At 46.9% G+C, this 22,106-nt stretch overlaps 1 protein-coding gene across 1 annotated transcript in view; it reads left to right on the top strand.

Annotated features, from left to right (window-relative positions):
* Positions 1-22,106, top strand: part of crocc2 (ciliary rootlet coiled-coil, rootletin family member 2) — a 201,131-nt gene that overhangs the window by 120,854 nt on the left and 58,171 nt on the right. Inside the window, exons 19-23 of the mRNA XM_046292232.1 lie at positions 2,533-2,660; positions 15,883-16,052; positions 18,278-18,457; positions 19,943-20,077; positions 20,423-20,566. Coding sequence (XP_046148188.1) covers positions 2,533-2,660; positions 15,883-16,052; positions 18,278-18,457; positions 19,943-20,077; positions 20,423-20,566 — 757 coding nt within the window. The remainder of the gene's footprint in view (positions 1-2,532; positions 2,661-15,882; positions 16,053-18,277; positions 18,458-19,942; positions 20,078-20,422; positions 20,567-22,106) is intronic.

Genomic DNA, 22,106 nt, shown 5'->3' with positions numbered 1-22,106 from the left:
GCTCTGTACCATCACTCATTCATATATCCTTATGTACATGTTCCTTATCCCCTTACACTGTGTATAAGACAGTAGTTTTGGAATTGTTAGTTAGATTACATGTTGGTTATCACTGCATTGTCGGAACTAGAAGCACAAGCATTTCGCTACACTCGCATTTAACATCTGCTAACCATGTGTATGTGACAAATAAAATTTGATTTGATTTGATTTGGTTGGGGACAGAAGCACCAGATCATCAGAAAACAGTAGACATTTTATTCTAGCAGGGGGAGGCCGGGTGCTGCAGACTTTTCTAGTGCCCGCGCCAATTCATTGATATGTATGTTGAAGAGGGTGGGGCTTAAGCTGCATCCCTGTCTCACCCCACGGCCCTGTGTGAAGAAATGTGTGTGTTTTTTGCCAATTTTAACTGCACACTTGTTGTTTGTGTACATGGATTTTATAATGTCGTATGTTTTACCCCCAACACCACTTTCCATCAATTTGTACAACAGATCCTCATGCCAAATTGAGTCAAAGGCTTTTTTGAAATCAACAAAGTATGAGAAGACTTTGCCTTTGTTTTGGTTTGTTTGTTTGTCAAGTGTGCAGGGTGAATACATGGTCTGTTGTACGGTAATTTGGTAAAAAGCCAATTTGACATTTGCTCAGTACATTGTTTTCACTGAGGAAATGTACGAGTCTGCTGTTAATAATAATGCAGAGGATTTTCCTAAGGTTACTGTTGACGCATATCCCACGGTAGTTATTGGGGTCAAATCTGTCTCCACTTTTGTGGATTGGGGTGATCAGTCCTTGGTTCCAAATATTGGGGAAGATGCAAGAGCCAAGGATGATTTCAAAGAGTTTTAGTATAGCCAATTGGAATTTGTTGTCTGTATATTTGATAATTTCATTAAGGATACCATCAACACCACAGGCCTTTTTGGGTTGGAGGGTTTGTATTTTGTCCTGTAGCTCATTCAATGTAATTGGAGAATCCAGTGAGTTCTGGTAGTCTTTAATAATTGATTCTAATACTTGTTTTTGATCGTGTATATGTTTTTGCTCTTTGTTATAGAGCCAAAACGATTGGAGAAGTGGCTTACTCATACATCTCCATTTTGGATAGATAACTCTTTTTATTTTTTTTATTTGAGGTATTTTCCAATTTTCCCAGAAGTGGTTAGTCTATGGATTCTTCAATTACATTGAGCTGATTTCTGACGTGCTGTTCCTTCTTTTTCCGTAGTGTATTTCTGTATTGTTTTAGTGATTCACCATAGTGAAGGCGTTGACTCAGGTTTTCTGGGTCTTTATGTTTTTGGTTGGACAGGTTTCTCAATTTCTTTCTTAGGTTTTTGCATTCTTCATCAAACCATTTGTCATTGTTGTTAATTTTAAATTTTCTGTTCGACATTTATAGATTTGATAGGGAAGTTGAGAGGTCAAATATACAGTTAAGATTTTCTACTGTGATTTTGCTGTGGTCTGATAGAGGTGTCAGTGGGCTGACTGTGAACGATCTGAGAGACTCTGGGTTGAGGTCAGTGATAAAGTAGTCTACAGTACTACTGCCAAGAGATGATCTGTAGGTGTACCTACCATAGGAGTCCCCTCGAAGCCTACCATTAACTATGTACATACCCAGTGTATAACAGAGCTATAGGTATACCTACTGTAGGAGTCCCCTTGAAGCCTACCATTGACTATGTACATACCCAGCGTGTAACAGAGCTATAGGTATACCTACTGTAGGAGTCCCCTCGAAGCCTACCATTAACTATGTACATACCCAGAGTGCAACAGAGCTGCAGGAGTTGTAACCTGTTTTTGTTGGTTATGTTGTCATAGTTGTGTCTTGGAGGGCATATGGGGGAGGGGATGCTGTCACCTCCAGGTAGGTGTTTGTCCCCCTGTGTGCTGAGGGTGTCAGGTTCTTGTCCAGTTCTGGCATTTAGGTCGCCACAGACTAGTACATGTCCCTGGGCCTGGAAATGATTGATTTCCCCCTCCAGGATGGAGAAGCTGTCTTCGTTAAAGTATGGGGATTCTAGTGGGGGGATATAGGTAGAACACAGGAGGACATTTTTCTCTGTTAAGATCATTTCCTTTTGAATTTCTAGTCAGATGTAAAATGTTCCTGTTTTGATTCATTTAATAGAGTGGGTTCTGCACTTTATCAAATTAGCATACCCCCTGAGTCTCTTCCCTGTTTCACACCTGGTAGTTTGGTGGATGGGACTACCAGCTCTCTGTCATTCTCTCTCTCTCTCTCTCTCTCTCTCTCTCTCTCTCTCTCTCTCTCTCTCTCTCTCTCTCTCTCTCTCTCTCTCTCTCTCTCTCTCTCTCTCTCTCTGTCGTATCTCTCTCTCTCTGTCGTTCTCTCTCTCTCTCCCTGTCATTCTCTCTCTCTCTCTCTCTCTGTCATTCTCTCTCTCTCTCTCTGTCATTCTCTCTCTCTCTCTGTCATTCTCTCTCTCTCTCTGTCGTTCTCTCTCTCTCTAATTCAATAAATGCTTAATTCTCTCTGTATGTGCTGTCTGTCAGAGCGGAGAAGGAGTCTCTAGAGACGTGTGTCTTTGAGGGCCAGGAGCTAGTGTCCTCTCTGGAGGGGGAGAGGAACCGACTGGAGGTGGAGCGAAGCACCCTAACGATGGCTGACGAGGACCTGACGCGTGAGTACAAACACACCCACGTGCTGTCCACCTGCTGTCCTCCTGCTGTCCTCCTGCTGTCCTCCTACTGTCCTCTGGCTGTCCTCCTGCTGTCCTCCTGCTGTCCTACTGCTGTTCACCTGCTGTCCTCCTGCTGTCCTCCTGCTGTCCTCCTGTTGTTCACCTGCTGTCCTCCTACTGTCCTCCTGTTGTTCACCTGCTGTCCTCCTGCTGTCCTCCTGCTGTCCTCCTGTTGTTCACCTGCTGTCCTCCTGCTGTTCACCTGCTGTCCTCCTGCTGTTCACCTGCTGTCCTCCTGCTCTCCTCCTGCTGTCCTCCTGTTGTTCACCTGCTGTCCTCCTGCTGTCCTCCTGCTGTCCTCCTGTTGTTCAGCTTCTGTCCTCCTGTTGTTCACCTGCTGTCCTCCTGCTGTCCTCCTGCTGTCCTCCTGTTGTTCACCTGCTGTCCTCCTGTTGTTCAGCTGCTGTCCTCCTGCTGTTCACCTGCTGTCCTCCTGTTGTTCACCTGCTGTCCTCCTACTGTCCTCCTGTTGTTCACCTGCTGTCCTCCTGCTGTCCTCCTGTTGTTCACCTGCTGCCCTCCTGCTGTCCTCCTGCTGTCCTCCTGCTGTCCTCCTGCTGTCCTCCTGCTGTCCTCCTGTTGTCCTCCTGTTGTTCACCTGCTGTCCTCCTGCTGTCCTCCTGCTGTCCTCCTGCCGTCCTCCTGCTGTCCTCCTGCTGTCCTCCTGCTGTCCTCCTGTTGTTCACCTGCCGTCCTCCTGCTGTCCTCCTGCTGTTGTCTGTGCCCCTATCCCCCCTCACCTCTATCTCTCTCCTCTATATCTTTCTCTCTCTCTCCTCTCCTCCATCTCTCCTTCTCTCGCTTTGCCTCACCTCTCCGCTCCTCTCTCTCTCTACCCCCTCCATCTCTCTCTCTCTCTCTCTCTCTCTCTCTCTCTCTCTCTCTCTCTCTCTCTCTCTCTCTCTCTCTCTCTCTACCCTCTCCATGTTACCTCTCGCTCTCTCTCTCTCTCCTCTCCCTCTATCAATTCAATTCAAGGGGCTTTATTACCATGGGAAACATGTGTTAATGTTGCCAAAGCAAGGGAAGTAGATAATATACAAAAGTGGAATAAACAATACAAATTAACAGTCAACATTACACTCACAGAAGTTCCAAAAGAATAAAGACATTTCAAATGTCATATTATGTATATATAGAGAGTTGTAATGATGTACAAATAGTTAAAGTACAAAAGGGAAAATCAATAAACATAAATATGGGTTGTATTTACAATGGTGTTTGTTCTTCACTGGTTGCCCTTTTCTGGTGGCAACAGGTCACACATCTCGCTGCTGTGATGTCACACTGTGATGTCACCCTGTAGATATGGGAGTTTATCAAAATCGTGTTTGTTTTCGAATTCTTTGTGGATCTGTGTAATCTGAGGGAAATATGTGTCTCTAATATGGTCATACATTGGGCAGGAGGTTAGGAAGTGCAGCTCAGTTTCCACCTCATTTTGTGGGCAGTGTGCACATAGCCTGTCTTCTCTTGAGAGCCATGTCTGCCTATGGCGGCCTTTCTCAATAGCAATGCTCACTGAGTCTGTACATAGTCAAAGCTTTCCTTAAGTTTGGGTCAGTCACAGTGGTCAGGTATTCTACCACTATGTACTCTCTGTTTAGGGATGAGTAGCATTCTAGTTTTTGTTAATTCTTTCCAATCTGTCAAGTAATTATTTTTTTGTTTTCTCGTGATTTGGTTGGGTCTAATTGTGTTGCTTTCCTAGGGCTCTGTAGGGTGTGTTTGTGTTTGTGAACTGAGCCCCAGGACCAGCTTTCTTAGGGGACTCATACTCTGCATGCATTATTTGTTGTTCTACATTGTACACGGAGGATATTTTTGCAGGATATTGCATGCAGAGTCTCAATTTGGTGCTTGTCCCATTTTGTGAATTCTTGGTTGGTGAGCGGACCCCAGACCTCACAACCATAAAGGGCAATGGGTTCTGCAACTGTTCAAGTATTTTTAGCCAGATCCTAATTGATATGTTGAATTTTATGTTCCTTTTGGTGGCATAGAATGCTCTTCTTGCCTTGTCTCTCAGATCGTTCACAGCTTTGTAGAATTTACCTCTGGTGCTGATGTTTAGGCCGAGGTAGGTATAGTTTTTTGTGTGCTCTAGGGCAACAGTGTCTAGATGGAATTTGTATTTGTGGTTCTGGCAACTGGACCTTTTTTGGAACGCCATTATTTTTGTCTTACTGAGATTTACTGTCAGGGCCCAGGTCTGGCAGAATCTATACACAAGATCTAGGTGCTGCTGTAGGCCCTCCTTGGTTGGGGACAGAAGCACCAGATGGTCAGCAAACAGTAGACATTTGACTTCAGATTATACCTACCAGAGTTACACAGTACTGTTGAAACTCACATCTATCTACTTGCTATGGGCGTCACTGTTATTAGCTTCATGAATCGACATTTGGACCAGCCGATGTCAGCCCCATGAGCATGCTGAGTCTGACAGCCCAGTGGGTCGATGAGGATTTTGTACTGGGGAAAACCACATTGGTTAAGAATGTGCTGGTTCTCATAACGCTGCTGGCATTTCAATGGCTTTTGAGAACATGTTTGAATCTTGGAAACATGACCATACATCTAGCGCCATTCGAACCAACTGACTGGAGAAATAAGCTCATCAACTGTGTCTGCAGCAGACGTGATACCCTCTGTCATGGCATTGAAACGCCTGTTCATCAAAACTGTCCACACAGACCGTGGCGTTAACTTACAAAAGTACTCGAGGCTGTGAACAAGTGATTCGGTGGCATTCTCTCTTTACTGTGTCACCACAATGTTGGATGCTAGGTACAAGGACCGCTACTTCTATAACAGGCATTCTCTCTTTACTGTGTCGCCACCATGTTGGATGCTAGGTACAAGGACCGCTACGTCTTTAACAGGCATTCTCTCTTTACTGTGTCGCCACCATGTTGGATGCTAGGTACAAGGACCGCTACTTCATTAACAGGCATTCTCTCTTTACTGTGTCGTCACCATGCTCGATGCTAGGTACAAGGACCGCTACTTCTTTAACAGGCATTCTCTCTTTACTGTGTCACCACCATGCTCAATGCTAGGTACAAGGACCGCTACTTCTTTAACAGGCATTCTCTCTTTACTGTGTCACCACCATGCTCAATGCTAGGTACAAGGACCGCTACTTCATTAACAGGCATTCTCTCTTTACTGTGTCACCACCATGTTGGATGCTAGGTACAAGGACCGCTACTTCTTTAACAGGCATTCTCTCTTTACTGTGTCACCACCATGCTCAATGCTAGGTACAAGGACCGCTACTTCATTAACAGGCATTCTCTCTTTACTGTGTCGCCACCATGTTGGATGCTAGGTACAAGGACCGCTACTTCTTTAACAGGCATTCTCTCTTTACTGTGTCACCACCATGCTCAATGCTAGGTACAAGGACCGCTACTTCTTTAACAGGCATTCTCTCTTTACTGTGTCGTCACCATGCTCAATGCTAGGTACAAGGACCGCTACTTCTTTAACAGGCATTCTCTCTTTACTGTGTCACCACCATGCTCAATGCTAGGTACAAGGACCGCTACTTCTTTAACAGGCATTCTCTCTTTACTGTGTCGTCACCATGCTCGATGCTAGGTACAAGGACCGCTACTTCTTTAACAGGCATTCTCTCTTTACTGTGTCTCCACCATGTTGGATGCTAGGTACAAGGACCTTTACTTTGATGCAGACAAGAAGCAGGGTTTACATGAAATGTTACAGACACAGCTGGACAAGATGGAAACAGACACAGTGACAGTGAAGCACCGAGGAGGAGAGGCCACGGACAGACAGAGCTGGACAAGATGGAAACGGACACAGTGACAGTGAAGCACCGAGGAGGAGAGGCCACGGACAGACAGAGCTGGACAAGATGGAAACGGACACAGTGACAGTGAAGCACCGAGGAGGAGAGGACACGGACAGACAGAGCTGGACAAGATGGAAACGGACACAGTGACAGTGAAGCACCGAGGAGGAGAGGACACGGACAGACAGAGCTGAAACTTCACTGCTTGACACGTATGATGAAATCCTGGTTGAAACGACTGAACAAATGAACAACGAAACAGCCCAGCAAATAAGTCAAAGAAATACAGTATTTTGATTGTACAGTATTTTACATGCGTAAATGCCAACAAAATAACGTTTTGGTCAGTGTGGTGTGTTAGTGTGTGTAACCTTTATTTAACTAGGCAAGTCAGTTAAAGGAAGAGGAAGCTTGTTGGACACTAAGAAAGCTTTGTTGTAAGAGTGTTTAACACAAAATCCAGGGAGGGGCCGGCTGAGTATAAGACTGTATCATCTGCATATAAATGGATGAGAGATCTTCCTACTGCCTAAGCTATGTTGTTGATGTAAGTTGAGAAGAGGTTGGGGCCTAGGATCAAACCTTGGGGTACTACATTGGTGACAGGCAGTTGCTGAGACAGCAGATGTTCTGACTTTATACACTGCACTCTTTGAGAGAGATAGTTAGCGATCCAGGCCAAAGACCCCTCAGAGACATCAAAACTCCTTAGCCAGGACCACAATAATGGAATGGTATCCGTATCAAAAGCTTTTTGCCCAAGTCAATAAAAATAGCAACACAATATTGCTTAGAATCAATGGCAATGGGTGACATCATTTAGGACCTTTAAGGTTGCAGTGACACATCCATAACCTCAGCGGAAACCAGATTGCAGACCAGAGAGAATACTAGACATCAAGAAAGCCAGTCGGTTGATTACTGACAAGTTTTACCAACACTTTTGATAAACAGGGCAAAATAGAAATTGGCCTATAAGAGTTAGGATCAACTTGATCTTCCCCTTTAAATAAAGGATGAACCATGGCTGCTTTCCAAGCAATGGGAACCTCCCCAGAGTGGAGAGACAGGTTAAACAGGTCAGAGAGAGGCGTGGTGATGATAGGGGCAGCAACCTTAAAGAAGAAAGGGTCTAAACCATCTGTGTCATGCAGGTGAAAGAGGACCCAAAAGCGACTTGGCGAAAACAGAGTCTTTAATCCAGTAAAGTAAATACAAACAAAAAACACAACTTTCACTCGAAATGACGAGGACAAACTGGAGACTCGATCTTGAACAGCAGGTGAACAGCAGGTTGCCTCGGGAAGGCACTTGAACCAGACAGACTCAGACACCTGCTCACCACGCAGCATCTGAGGAAAACACGACACGACAGGGCGATACACAAACACAGCACGGTGAATTCTAGACAAGGAACCGACAGGACAGGAACGGAACACAAAGGAAGAAATAGGGACTCTAATCAGGGGAAAGGATCAACAGGTGTGGGAAGACTAAATGATTGATTAGGGAATAGGAACAGCTGGGAGCAGGAACGGAACGATAGAGAGAAGAGAGAGCGAGAGAGTGAGAGAGGGAGGGGAGAGAGAGGGATAGAAAGAGGGAAAGAACCTAATAAGACCAGCAGAGGGAAACGAATAGAATGGGAAGCACAGGGACAAGACAAGATAATAAATGACAAAACATGACAGTACCCCCACTCACCGAGCGCCTCCTGGCGCACTCGAGGAGGAATCCTGGCGGCAACGGAGGAAATCATCAATGAGTGAACGGTCCAGCACGTCCCGAGACGGAACCCAACTCCTCTCCTCAGGACCGTTCCCAATCCACTAAGTATTGGTGACCCCGTCCCCGAGAACGCATGTCCATGATCTTATGTACCTTGTAAATAGGTGCGCTCTCGACAAGGACGGGAGGGGGGAGGGAAGACGAACGGGGGTGCAAGAAAGGGCTTAACACAGGAGACATGGAAGACAGGATGGACGCGACGAAGATGTCGCGGAAGAAGCAGTCGCACAGCGACAGGATTGACGACCTGGGAGACACGGAACGGACCAATGAACCGGGAGTCAACTTACGAGAAGCTGTCGTAAGAGGAAGGTTGCAAGTGGAAAGCCACACTCTCTGGCCGCAACAATACCTTGGACTCTTAATCCTGCGTTTATTGGCGGCTCACAGTCTGTGCCCTGTAACGGCAAAGTGCAGACCTCACCCTCCTCCAGGTGCGCTCACAACGTTGGACAAACGCTTGAGCGGAGGGAACGCTGGACTCGGCAAGCTGGGATGAGAACAGAGGAGGCTGGTAACCCAGACTACTCTGAAACGGAGATAACCCGGTAGCAGACGAAGGAAGCGAATTGTGAGCGTATTCTGCCCAGGGAGCTGTTCTGCCCAAGACGCAGGGTTTCTGAAAGAAAGGCTGCGTAGTATGCGACCAATCGTCTGATTGGCCCTCTCTGCTTGACCGTTAGACTGGGGATGAAACCCGAAGAGAGACTGACGGACGCACCAATCAAACGACAGAACTCCCTCCAAAACTGTGACGTGAATTGCGGGCCTCTGTCTGACAGGGAGGCCATGAATTCTGAATACATTCTCGATAATGATTTGTGCCGTCTCCTTAGCGGAAGGAAGTTTAGCGAGGGGAATGAAATGTGCCGCCTTAGAGAACCTATCGACAACCGTAAGAATCACAGTCTTCCCCGCAGACAAAGGCAGACCGGTAATGAAGTCTAGGGCGATGTGAGACCATGGTCGAGAAGGAATGGGAGCGGTCTGAGACGACCGGCAGGAGGAGAGTTACCCGACTTAGTCTGCGCGCAGTCCGAACAAGCAGCCACGAAACGGCGCGTGTCACGCTCCTGAGTCGGCCACCAAAAGCGCTGGCGAATAGACGCAAGAGTGCCTCGAACACCGGGATGACCAGCTAACTTGGCAGAGTGAGCCCACTGAAGAACAGCCAGACGAGTGGAAACAGGAACAAAAGGAGGTTACTAGGACAAGCGCGCGGCGACGCAGTGTGCGTGAGTGCTTGTTTAACCTGTCTTTCAATTCCCCAGACTGTTAACCCGACAACACGCCCATAAGGAAGAATCCCCTCGGGATCAGTAGAAGCCACAGAAGAACTAAACAGACGGGATAAGGCATCAGGCTTGGTGTTCTTGCTACCCGGACGGTAAGAAATCACAAACTCAAACGAGAAAAACAACGCCCAACGAGCTTGACGGGCATTAAGTCGTTTGGCAGAACGGATGTACTCAAGGTTCTTATGGTCTGTCCAAACGACAAAAGGAACGGTCGCCCCCTCCAACCACTGTCGCCATTCGCCTAGGGCTAGCGGATGGCGAGCAGTTCACGGTTACCCACATCATAGTTGCGCTCAGATGGCGACAGGCGATGAGAAAATAAGCGCAAGGATGAACCTTATCGTCAGACTGGAAGCGCTGGGATAGAATGGCTCCCACGCCTACCTCTGAAGCGTCAACCTCGACAATGAATTGTCTAGTGACGTCAGGAGTAACGAGGATAGGAGCGGACGTAAAACGTTCTTTTAGAAGATCAAAAGCTCCCTGGGCGGAACCGGACCACTTAAAACACGTCTTGACAGAAGTAAGAGCTGTGAGAGGGGCAGCAACTTGACCGAAATTACGAATGAAACGCCGATAGAAATTAGCGAAACCTAAAAAGCGCTGCAACTCGACACGTGACCTTGGAACGGGCCAATCACTGACAGCTTGGACCTTAGCGGAATCCATCTGAATGCCTTCAGCGGAAATAACGGAACCGAGAAAAGTAACGGAGGAGACATGAAAAGAGCACTTCTCAGACTTTACGTAGAGACAATTCTCTAAAAGGCGCTGTAGAACACGTCGAACGTGCTGAACATGAATCTCGAGTGACGGAGAAAAAATCAGGATATCGTCAAGATAGACAAAAACAAAGATGTTCAGCATGTCTCTCAGAACATCATTAACTAATGCCTGAAAAACAGCTGGCGCATTGGCGAGACCAAACGGCAGAACCCGGTACTCAAAATGCCCTAACGGAGTGTTAAACGCCGTTTTCCACTCGTCCCCCTCTCTGATGCGCACGAGATGGTAAGCGTTACGAAGGTCCAACTTAGTAAAGCACCTGGCTCCCTGCAGAATCTCGAAGGCTGATGACATAAGGGGAAGCGGATAACGATTCTTAACCGTTATGTCATTCAGCCCTCGATAATCCACGCAGGGGCGCAGAGTACCGTCCTTCTTCTTAACAAAAAAGAACCCCGCCCCGGCCGGAGAGGAAGAAGGCACTATGGTACCGGCGTCAAGAGACACAGACAAATAATCCTCGAGAGCCTTACGTTCGGGAGCCGACAGAGAGTATAGTCTACCCCGAGGAGGAGTGGTCCCCGGAAGGAGATCAATACTACAATCATACGACCGGTGAGGAGGAAGGGAGTTGGCTCGGGACCGACTGAAGACCGTGCGCAGATCATGATATTCCTCCGGCACTCCTGTCAAATCGCCAGGTTCCTCCTGAGAAGTAGGGACAGAAGAAACGGGAGGGATGGCAGACATTAAACACTTCACATGACAAGAAACGTTCCAGGATAGGATAGAATTACTAGACCAATTAATAGAAGGATTATGACATACTAGCCAGGGATGACCCAAAACAACAGGTGTAAACGGTGAACGAAAAATCAAAAAAGAAATAGTCTCACTGTGGTTACCAGATACTGTGAGGGTTAAAGGTAGTGTCTCAAATCTGATACTGGGAAGATGACTACCATCTAAGGCGAACATGGGCGTAGGCTTCTCTAACTCTCTGAAAGGAATGTCATGTTTCCGAACCCATGCTTCGTCCATGAAACAACCCTCAGCCCCAGAGTCTATCAAGGCACTACATGTAGCACCCGAACCGGTCCAGCGTAGATGGACCGACAAAGTAGTACAGGATCTTGATGGAGAGACTTGAGTAGTTGCGCTCACCTGTAGCCCTCCGCTTACAGATGAGCTCTGGCTTTTACTGGACATGAATTAACAAAATGTCCAGCAACTCCGCAATAGAGGCACAGGCGGTTGGTGATCCTCCGTTCCCTCTCCTTAGTCGAGATGCGAATCCCTCCCAGCTGCATGGGCTCAGACTCTGAGCCAGAGGAGGGAGATGGTTGCGTGCGGAGCAGGGAAACACCGTTGATGCGAGCTCTCTTCCACGAGCCCGGTGACGAAGATCTACCCGTCGTTCTATGCGGATGGCGAGAGCAATCAAAGAGTCCACATCTGAAGGAACCTCCCGGGAGAGAATCTCATCCTTAACCACTGCGTGGAGTCCCTCCAGAAAACGAGCGAGCAGCGCCGGCTCGTTCCACTCACTAGAGGCAGCAAGAGTGCGAAACTCAATAGAATAATCCGTTATGGACCGTTCACCTTGGCATAAGGAAGCCAGGGCCCTAGAAGCCTCCCTACCAAAAACTGAACGGTCAAAAACCCGAATCATCTCCTCTTTAAAGTTCTGGAACTTGTTAGAGCAATCAGCCCTTGCCTCCCAGATAGCTGTGCCCCATTCTCGAGCCCGGCCAGTAAGGAGTGAAATGACGTAAGCAACCCGAGCTCTCTCTCTAGAGTATGTGTTGGGTTGGAGAGAGAACACAATCTCACACTGCGTGAGAAAGGAGCGGCACTCAGTGGGCTGCCCGGAGTAGCAAGGTGGGTTATTAACCCTAGGTTCTGGAGGCTCGGCAGGCCAGGAAGTAACAGGTGGCACGAGACGTAGACTCTGGAACTGTCCAGAGAGGTCGCAAACCTGAGCGGCCAGGTTCTCCACGGCATGGCGAGCAGCAGACAATTCCTGCTCGTGTCTGCCGAGCATGGCTCCTTGGATCTCGACGGCAGTGTAACGAGCGTCTGAAGTCGCTGGGTCCATTCCTTGGTCGGTTCCTTCTGTCATGCAGGTGAAAGAGGACCCAAAAGCGACTTGGCGAAAACAGAGTCTTTAATCCAGTAAAGTAAATACAAACAAAAAACACAACTTTCACTCGAAATGACGAGGACAAACTGGAGACTCGATCTTGAACAGCAGGTGAACAGCAGGTTGCCTCGGGAAGGCACTTGAACCAGACAGACTCAGACACCTGCTCACCACGCAGCATCTGAGGAAAACACGACACGACAGGGCGATACACAAACACAGCACGGTGAATTCTAGACAAGGAACCGACAGGACAGGAACGGAACACAAAGGAAGAAATAGGGACTCTAATCAGGGGAAAGGATCGGGAACAGGTGTGGGAAGACTAAATGATTGATTAGGGGAATAGGAACAGCTGGGAGCAGGAACGGAACGATAGAGAGAAGAGAGAGCGAGAGAGTGAGAGAGGGAGGGGGAGAGAGAGGGATAGAAAGAGGGAAAGAACCTAATAAGACCAGCAGAGGGAAACGAATAGAATGGGAAGCACAGGGACAAGACAAGATAATAAATGACAAAACATGACAATCTGACCCAGATTGTTTTTTGGGTGTCAAGTTTAAGGAGCTCCTTTAGCACCTCGGAGTTAGTGACCGCCTGCCAGGAGAAACGTTGTAGCGGGGCAGTGGGAAAAATAGGGAGGAGCGTCAGGGCTAGTCACATTAGAAGGGGTGGGAGATTAGGAAATGTTGAACGGACAAGGAGGCATGGCTGAGTGACTTAATGAATGAAGTGGTGATTAAAGAGCTCAGCCATGTGCATCTTGTCAGTAACAACCACATCATCAACTTTAAGCGACATGGGCAGCTGTGAGGAGGGTTTATTCTCCAGGTCTTTAACGATTTTTCAGAACATCTTGGGGACCCACAGAGTGAGAACTGCTCCTTAAAGCAACTAACTTTGGCCTTCCGGACAACCTGTGCCCTTATTTCTCATTTTCCTGAACGAGAGTATGAGTGTGCCGAGCCTTTCACCAAATGGATTTCTTAAGGTGGAGTAACTCTGCCAGATCACGATTGACCAGGGGCTGAACCTGTTTTTAATTCTAACCTTCTTTATGAGGGATGGTTTGTTTGTTAACAAGACCACTGAAAATATCAAAAAAAGAAGGTCCAAGCATCTTCGACAGAGGATCAGACTGATTCTGTAACAATTTCCAGAGGCCAGGTCATGAAGGAAGGATTGCTTATTAAGGTTGTTTAGCAAGCGTCTATGACAAATCAGGACAGGTCACTTCACTGAGCAGCCATTACGAACACAGGCTGTAAAACAGTGATCACCAAGATCATTACAGAAAACACCAGACTGATAGCAGAATTATTTGTGAGGATAACATCAAGAAGAGTAGCCTTTTCTGGGTGTTTGGAGTCATACCTTGTGGGATTGGTAATAATCTGAGAAAGATTGAGGGAGTCCCATTGCTTTAGGACTTGGTCAGGTGGTTTAAGCATGTCCCTGTTTAGGTCACCTAGCAGGACAAATTCAGACTTAGTGTAAGGGGCCAGGTGAGAGCTTAGGGCAGGTAGGGTACAGGCCGGTGCTGATAGAGGACGATAACACCCCGCAACAGTCAACAAAGAGATATTTGAAAGTGTAATGCTTAAAACCAGCAAATACAATAGTTTTCTGGACAGACTTGGTGGAGACAACCGAGCACTGAAGGTGATCCTTGGTAAAGATTGCCACTCCCCCACCTTTGGACGATCTGTCTTGCCGAAAAAGGTTATAACCAGAAAGGTTAACATCAGTATTCAAAACACTCTTCCTGAACCACGTCTCAGTAATGGACAACACATCTGGATTGGAGCTGTGAACCCACACTTTAAATTGATCAATATTATAAGCTTATAAGCTTAACGTGCAGAAAACCCAGGCTTTTAACGAGAGCAAAAATCAGTGAAGCAGATATCACAAGTCAGAATATGGGGCCTTGCAACAGTAGATGGGACAGGATGTACATGGACATTTCCTGACATCATCAACAGTAATACAATCAGGGCACGGCAAAGGACAGGGAGAGCTCTGAGCTCTGAACTTTTTATGAAGTCAAAGCCCGCGGAGAGTTGTTAGAATAGGATGTGAGGCCAAGAGTCTGTGTAACCAATAGAGAGTCAGTCATGAGTGTGGGAACAAATAGACTGTCCCACGGTTGGGTAGACGAGCAAGTTCATAGTCAACAAAGCATGCAGGACTAATGAGGCAAATAGCATAAAGTACAATAAAAATATATATAACGACTTGGGGCTATCCGTTGTAAGTTCAAAGAGTCACTCGCACCAACAGTGAGTGTGTGATGGAGGCGAGCGGAATCACGGGAGAGAGGGGGGAGTGTGGTGTGGTACCTGTACCAGACAGTGAACAGAGAGGAGGGAGTGTGGTGGGGTACCTGTACCAGACAGAGGAGGGAGTGTGGTGGGGTACCTGTACCAGACAGAGGGAGTGTGGTGGGGTACCTGTACCAGACAGAGGAGGGAGTGTGGTGGGGTACCTGTACCAGACAGAGGAGGGAGTGTGGTGGGGTACCTGTACCAGACAGAGGAGGGAGTGTGGTGGGGTACCTGTACCAGACAGAGGAGGGAGTGTGGTGGGGTACCAGTACCAGACAGAGGGGGGAGTGTGGTGGGGTACCTGTACCAGACAGAGGAGGGAGTGTGGTGGGGTACCTGTACCAGACAGAGGAGGGAGTGTGGTGGGGTATCTGTACCAGACAGAGGGGGTGTGGTGGGGTACCTGTACCAGACAGAGGGGGTGTGGTGGGGTACCTGTACCAGACAGAGGGGGTGTGGTGGGGTACCTGTACCAGACAGAGGGGGTGTGGTGGGGTACCTGTACCAGACAGAGGAGGGAGTGTGGTGGGGTACCAGTACCAGACAGAGGGGGAGTGTGGTGGGGTACCTGTACCAGACAGAGGAGGGAGTGTGGTGGGGTATCTGTACCAGACAGAGGGGGGTGTAGTGGGGTACCTGTACCAGACAGAGGGGGGTGTGGTGGGGTACCTGTACCAGACAGAGGGGGGTGTGGTGGGGTACCTGTACCAGACAGAGGGGGGTGTGGTGGGGGTACCTGTACCAGACAGGGGGAGACAGGCCAGGGCAGACGGTGAACAGATCGCCAGGTGGAATCCAAGCAGCAGTGCAGCAGGCAACAGGAGTAGGTGTCACTTGTTACACATAACACCTGAGGACACCGCGCCACCGCTCTGATAGACACTGATGAGGAGAAGATAAACTTTTATGCTAATTCATGATAATTCTTATTATTATATATTTTTTTAAAGATGGCGGTAATCATGAATGCATTGAGTTCCGGCTCGAAGGACCGTATTGCTTTTATTGTAAATAAAAATCAGTGTAAAATGACAGATTCATGTGAACTTGTGTGTCTGTCCAGGCGAGGTGGCCCGTTTAAAGGCGGAGGTTGAACTGCAGGTGTCCCGGGCGGCGCAGGAGAGAGAGGAACTGGAAACCAAGCTGGCTCATGCAGAGAGGAACCACCGGATAGCCCTCAGCACCAAAGAACACAGTCACAGAGAACAACTGGAGAAGGAACACGCCGACAAGGTTAAATACAGCCCTGTGATGGGAATCAAACTGCTCTTACAATACATTTAATTGTTTTATCTAATGTAATTTTTATATTTTATATTTTTTATTTAACCTTTTATTTAACCAGGCAAGTCAGTTAAGAACACATTCTTATTTTCAAGTAGTAGTGGGTTAACTGCCTGTTCAGGGGCAGAACGACAGATTCGTCAGCTCGGGGGTTTGAACTTGCAACCTTCTGGTTACTAGTCCAACGCTCTAACCACTAGGCTACCCTGCCGCCCCTTAAGGCAAGTCAGTTAAAAGAACAAATTCTTATGTACATTGACGGACTACAGGGGAACAGTGGGTTAATCTGTCTTGTTCAGGGAAGGAAGGACAGATTTTTTACTTGTCAACCTTTCGGTTACTGGCCCAGCGGTCTAACCACTAAGCTACCTGCCACTCCGACATTACTGACTGATCTCTACAGTACAGTACATAACTGACTGATCTCTATAGTACAGTACATAACTGACTGATCTCTACAGTACAGTACAGTACATAACTGACTGATCTCTACAGTACAGTACATAACTGACTGATCTCTATAGTACAGTACATAACTGACTGATCTCTACAGTACAGTACAGTACATAACTGACTGATCTCTACAGTACAGTACATAACTGACTGATCTCTATAGTACAGTACATAACTGACTGATCTCTACAGTACAGTACAGTACATAACTGACTGATCTCTACAGTACAGTACATAACTGACTGATCTCTATAGTACAGTACATAACTGACTGATCTCTATAGTACAGTACATAACTGACTGATCTCTACAGTACAGTACATAACTGACTGATCTCTATCGTACAGTACAGTACATAACTGACTGATCTCTATAGTACAGTACATAACTTACTGATCTCTACAGTACAGTACATAACTGACTGATCTCTATAGTACAGTACATAACTTACTGATCTCTACAGTACAGTACATAACTGACTGAACTCTATAGTACAGTACATAACTGACTGAACTCTATAGTACAGTACATAGCTGACTGATCTCTATAGTACAGTACATAACTGACTGATCTCTATAGTACAGTACATAACTGACTGATCTCTACAGTACAGTACATAACTGACTGATCTCTATCGTACAGTACAGTACATAACTGACTGATCTCTATAGTACAGTACATAACTTACTGATCTCTACAGTACAGTACATAACTGACTGATCTCTATAGTACAGTACATAACTGACTGATCTCTATAGTACAGTACATAACTGACTGATCTCTATAGTACAGTACATAACTGACTGATCTCTACAGTACAGTACAGTACATAACTGACTGATCTCTATAGTACAGTACATAACTGACTGATCTCTATCGTACAGTACAGTATATAACTGACTGATCTCTATAGTACAGTACATACCTGACTAATCTCTATAGTACAGTACATGACTGACTGATCTCTATAGTACAGTACATTACTGACTGATCTCTATAATACAGTACATAACTGACTGATCTCTATAGTACAGTACATGACTGGCTGATCTCTATAGTACAGTACAGTACATAACTGACTGATCTCTATAGTACAGTACATAAATGGCTGATCTCTACAGTACAGTACAGTACATAACTGACTGATCTCTATAGTACAGTACAGTACATGACTGGCTGATCTCTATAGTATAGTACATAACTGACTGATCTCTATAGTACAGTACAGTACATGACTGACTGATCTCTATCGTACAGTACAGTACATAACTGACTGATCTCTATCGTACAGTACAGTACTGACTGATGTCTATAGTACAGTACATGACTGGCTGATCTCTATAGTACAGTACAGTACATAACTGACTGATCTCTATAGTACAGTACATAAATGGCTGATCTCTACAGTACAGTACAGTACATAACTGACTGATCTCTATAGTACAGTACATAACTGACTGACCTCTATCGTACAGTACAGTACATAACTGACTGATCTCTATCGTACAGTACATAACTGACTGATCATTGCGTAAATGCTCATCAGACCTCTCATTAGGACTGTGTGTGTGTGTGTGTGTGTGTGTGTGTGTGTGTGTGTGTGTGTGTGTGTGTGTGTGTGTGTGTGTGTGTGTGTGTGTGCGTGCGTGCGTGCGTGCGTGCGTGCGTGCGTGCGTGCGTGCGTGCGTGCGTGTGTGCGTGCGTGCGTGTGTGATGTACAGGAACAGCAGTGTTTGAACCTAACCCTGCAGAGGGAGCGTGCAGAGTCCCAGCTACGATCCCATTGTGAGCAGCAGCGTTTGCAGAGCCAGGCTGACCTGCAGCAGCTGCAAGAAGAGATGGTCCGGTTGCAACAAGTCTGCAACAACAGCCTGCTGCAGGCCGAGAGCACAAAACAACTGGTGTGTCTGTGTCTGTGTCTGTGTGTGTGTGTATCTGTGTGTCTATGTGTCTATGTGTCTATGTGTGTCTGTGTGTGTCTGTGTGTATCTGTGAATCTGTGTGTGTGTGTGTGTGTGTGTGTGTGTGTGTGTGTGTGTGTGTGTGTGTGTGTGTGTGTGTGTGTGTGTGTGTGTGTGTGTGTGTGTGTGTGTGTGTGTGTGTGTGTGTGTGTGTGTGTGTGTGTGTGTGTGTGTGTGTGTGTGTGTGTGTGTGTGTGTGTGTGTGTGTGTGTGTGTGTGTGTGTGTGTGTGTGTGTGTGTGTGTGTGTGTGTGTGTGTGTGTGTGTCAGTCTGTCTGTGTGTGTGTGTGTCTGTCTGTGTGTATCTGTGTGTCTGTGTGTGTGTGTGTGTGTGAGTGCGCGTGTGTGTGCGTGTGTCTGTGTCTGTGTGTGTGTGTGTGTGTGTGTGTGTGTGTGTGTGTGTGTGTGTGTGTGTGTGTGTGTGTGTGTGTGTGTGTGTGTGTGTGTGTGTGTGTGTGTGTGTGTGTGTGTGTGTGTGTGTGTGTGTGTGTGTGGACATCTTTACATGTCCTGAGGACAGGGGAAACAGCGAGAGCTATTCCCATCATGTAGCCCTGGTGTTGCTAGAGGGTTTTGTAAAAGTATAAAGCTATTTGGTTATAAATATAGTATCAAAAGTTTAAAATATAAATCCAATATAAATATAAAATTCCTCATATTTAAGCAAACCAGATGACACCATTTTTTAAAAATGTATGGATAGCCAGGGGTACACTCCAACACTCAGAGATCATTTACAAATAAAGCATTTGTGTTTAGTGAGTCCTCCAGATCAGAGGCAGTAGGGATGACCAGGGATGTTCTCTGTTTAGTGAGTCCTCCAGATCAGAGGCAGGAGGGATGACCAGGGATGTTCTCTGTTTAGTGAGTCCTCCAGATCAGAGGCAGTAGGGATGACCAGGGATGTTCTCTGTTTAGTGAGTCCTCCAGATCAGAGGCAGTAGGGATGACCAGGGATGTTCTCTGTTTAGTGAGTCCTCCAGATCAGAGGCAGTAGGGATGACCAGGGATGTTCTCTGTTTAGTGAGTCCTCCAGATCAGAGGCAGTAGGGATGACCAGGGATGTTCTCTGTTTAGTGAGTCCTCCAGATCAGAGGCAGTAGGGATGACCAGGGATGTTCTCTGTTTAGTGAGTCCTCCAGATCAGAGGCAGTAGGGATGACCAGGGATGTTCTCTGTTTAGTGAGTCCTCCAGATCAGAGGCAGTAGGGATAACCAGGGATGTTCTCTGTTTAGTGAGTCCTCCAGATCAGAGGCACATTATTTACTTTAGTAATGTAGTGAAGTTAAAGTAGTCAAAAATATAAATAGTAAAGTACAGACACCCCCAAAAAAACAACTTAAGTAGTACTTTAAAGTATTTTTTACTTAAGTACTAAACACCACGACTAAATAATGTAATTGTAACTCTATTTCCATGGCCCAGGCCCTGTCCCAGAAGGAGGGCGAGAAGGCAGCCCTGACAGAGAGGCTGGCAGGCCTACAGCAGGATCTGGAGACAGCAAGGCTGGAGATGGAGAGAGGCAGGAGAGATGCTCTGAGCCTTCACGAACAGGACAAGGTAGGGAACCATGATGGTTGGGGTCAATTGGAAGTGATTTTAATTGGAAAAAAATGAAAAAACTTATGAAATAAATATCTTTTCCTTTTCAGTTTATTGAATTGGAATGTCGATTTACTTCTTGATTTGACTGAAATAAATTAAAATTGACTTCAACCCGGTAACCGTGATGGAGACATGATGACTGGTTTGGGACTACAAAGGCAGATGAGAGAGAAAACATTGTTAAGACTGTCACATAACTATAAGCTTTTTCCTCTAGCATTTAAACAAATATTTCAATCTCGACCCCTTTGATCTCTTAGTTTCCCCCCCCCCCCTTCCTCTCTCCGTCGACCTCTTTAGGACAGTATATCAGGTCTTCGGTGTGAGCTGCAGTCCTTGCGTTCTCGCTTCGAGGAGTCTCTGAGTTCCCATGAGTCATCAGAGAAGAGTCTGACTGAGCAGGTCAGAGAGCTCAACCAGCAGAGAGAAACAGCACGACATGAGGTGAGTGGCCCTTCAATCAATAGATCAATAGATCAATCATGCATGGAGGTGAGGGGACACTCCATCTTTACTACTGCTGCTAACACTGCTTGTCTCTCTCTAACCTCTATGTGTGTTTGTTCTCCAGAGGGGGTTGGGAGGAAGCAGAACACACATTCATGTTTCCCTGCGACTGAATGGACAATAAAGCATTCTTCTTCTAGTTATTCTTCAACCATGTGAAAAGAATAAACTCCCTCTTTCTCCCTCTCCTCCCTCCTTCTCCCTCTCCTCCCTCCTTCTCCCTCTCCTCCCTGCCTAACCCTCTCCTCCCTCCCTGCCTCACCCTCTCCACCCTGCCTCACCCTCTCCTTCCCTCTCCTCCCTGCCTCACCCTCTCCTTCCCTCTCATCCCTGCCTCAGCCTCTCCTCCCTCCCTCACCCTCTCCTCCCTCCCTGCCTCACCCTCTCCACCCTGCCTCACCCTCTCCTTCCCTCTCATCCCTGCCTCAGCCTCTCCTCCCTCCCTGCCTCACCCTCTCCTCCCTCCCTGCCTCACCCTCTCCTCCCTGCCTCACCCTCTCTTTCCCTCTCCTCCCTGCCTCACCCTCTCCTCCCTGCCTCACTCTCTCCTTCCCTCTCATCCCTTCCTCAGCCTCTCCTCCCTCACCCTCTTCTCCCTCCCTGCCTCACCCTCTCCTCCCTCCCTGCCTCACCCTCTCCTCCCTGCCTCACCCTCTCCTCCCTCCCTGCCTCATCCTCTCCTCCCTGCCTCACCCTCTCCTCCCTGCCTCACCCTCTTCTCCCTCCCTGCCTCACCCTCTCCTCCCTCCCTGCCTCACCCTCTCCTCCCTGCCTCACCCTCTCCTCCCTGCCTCACCCTCTCCTCCCTGTCTCATCCTCTACTCTCTGTCTCACCCTCTACTACTGACTACTGTGACTAGATAGATGATAGTACTGTGTCTAGATATATAGAGAGATGGTTGTGACTAGATAGATGATAGTACTGTGACTAGATAGATGATAGTACTGTGACTAGATAGATGATAGTACTGTGACTAGATAGATGATAGTACTGTGACTAGATATATGGCTATGACTAGATAGATGATAGTACTGTGACTAGATAGATGATAGTACTGTGACTAGATAGATGATAGTACTGTGACTAGATAGATGATAGTACTGTGACTAGATAGATGATAGTACTGTGACTAGATAGATGATAGTACTGTGACTAGATAGATGATGGTACTGTGACTAGATAGATGATGGTACTGTGACTAGATAGATGATAGTACTGTGACTAGATAGATGATAGTACTGTGACTAGATATATGGCTATGACTAGATAGATGATAGTACTGTGACTAGATAGATGATAGTACTGTGACTAGATAGATGGATGTGAGTAGATAGATGATCGTACTGTGACTAGATAGATGATAGTACTACTCTTCACCCGTGTAGTGTAGTCCCTGATCAGAATAGTACACTAGGAAATAAACCCTGATCAGAATAGTACACTAGGAAATAGACCCTGATCAGAATAGTACACTAG

The sequence above is a fragment of the Oncorhynchus gorbuscha genome, linkage group LG02, assembly GCF_021184085.1.
Source record: "Oncorhynchus gorbuscha isolate QuinsamMale2020 ecotype Even-year linkage group LG02, OgorEven_v1.0, whole genome shotgun sequence".
Lineage (NCBI taxonomy): Eukaryota > Metazoa > Chordata > Actinopteri > Salmoniformes > Salmonidae > Oncorhynchus > Oncorhynchus gorbuscha.
The sequence above is the reverse complement of the archived record's forward strand: the minus strand, read 5'-3'. Positions and strand labels throughout refer to the sequence as shown.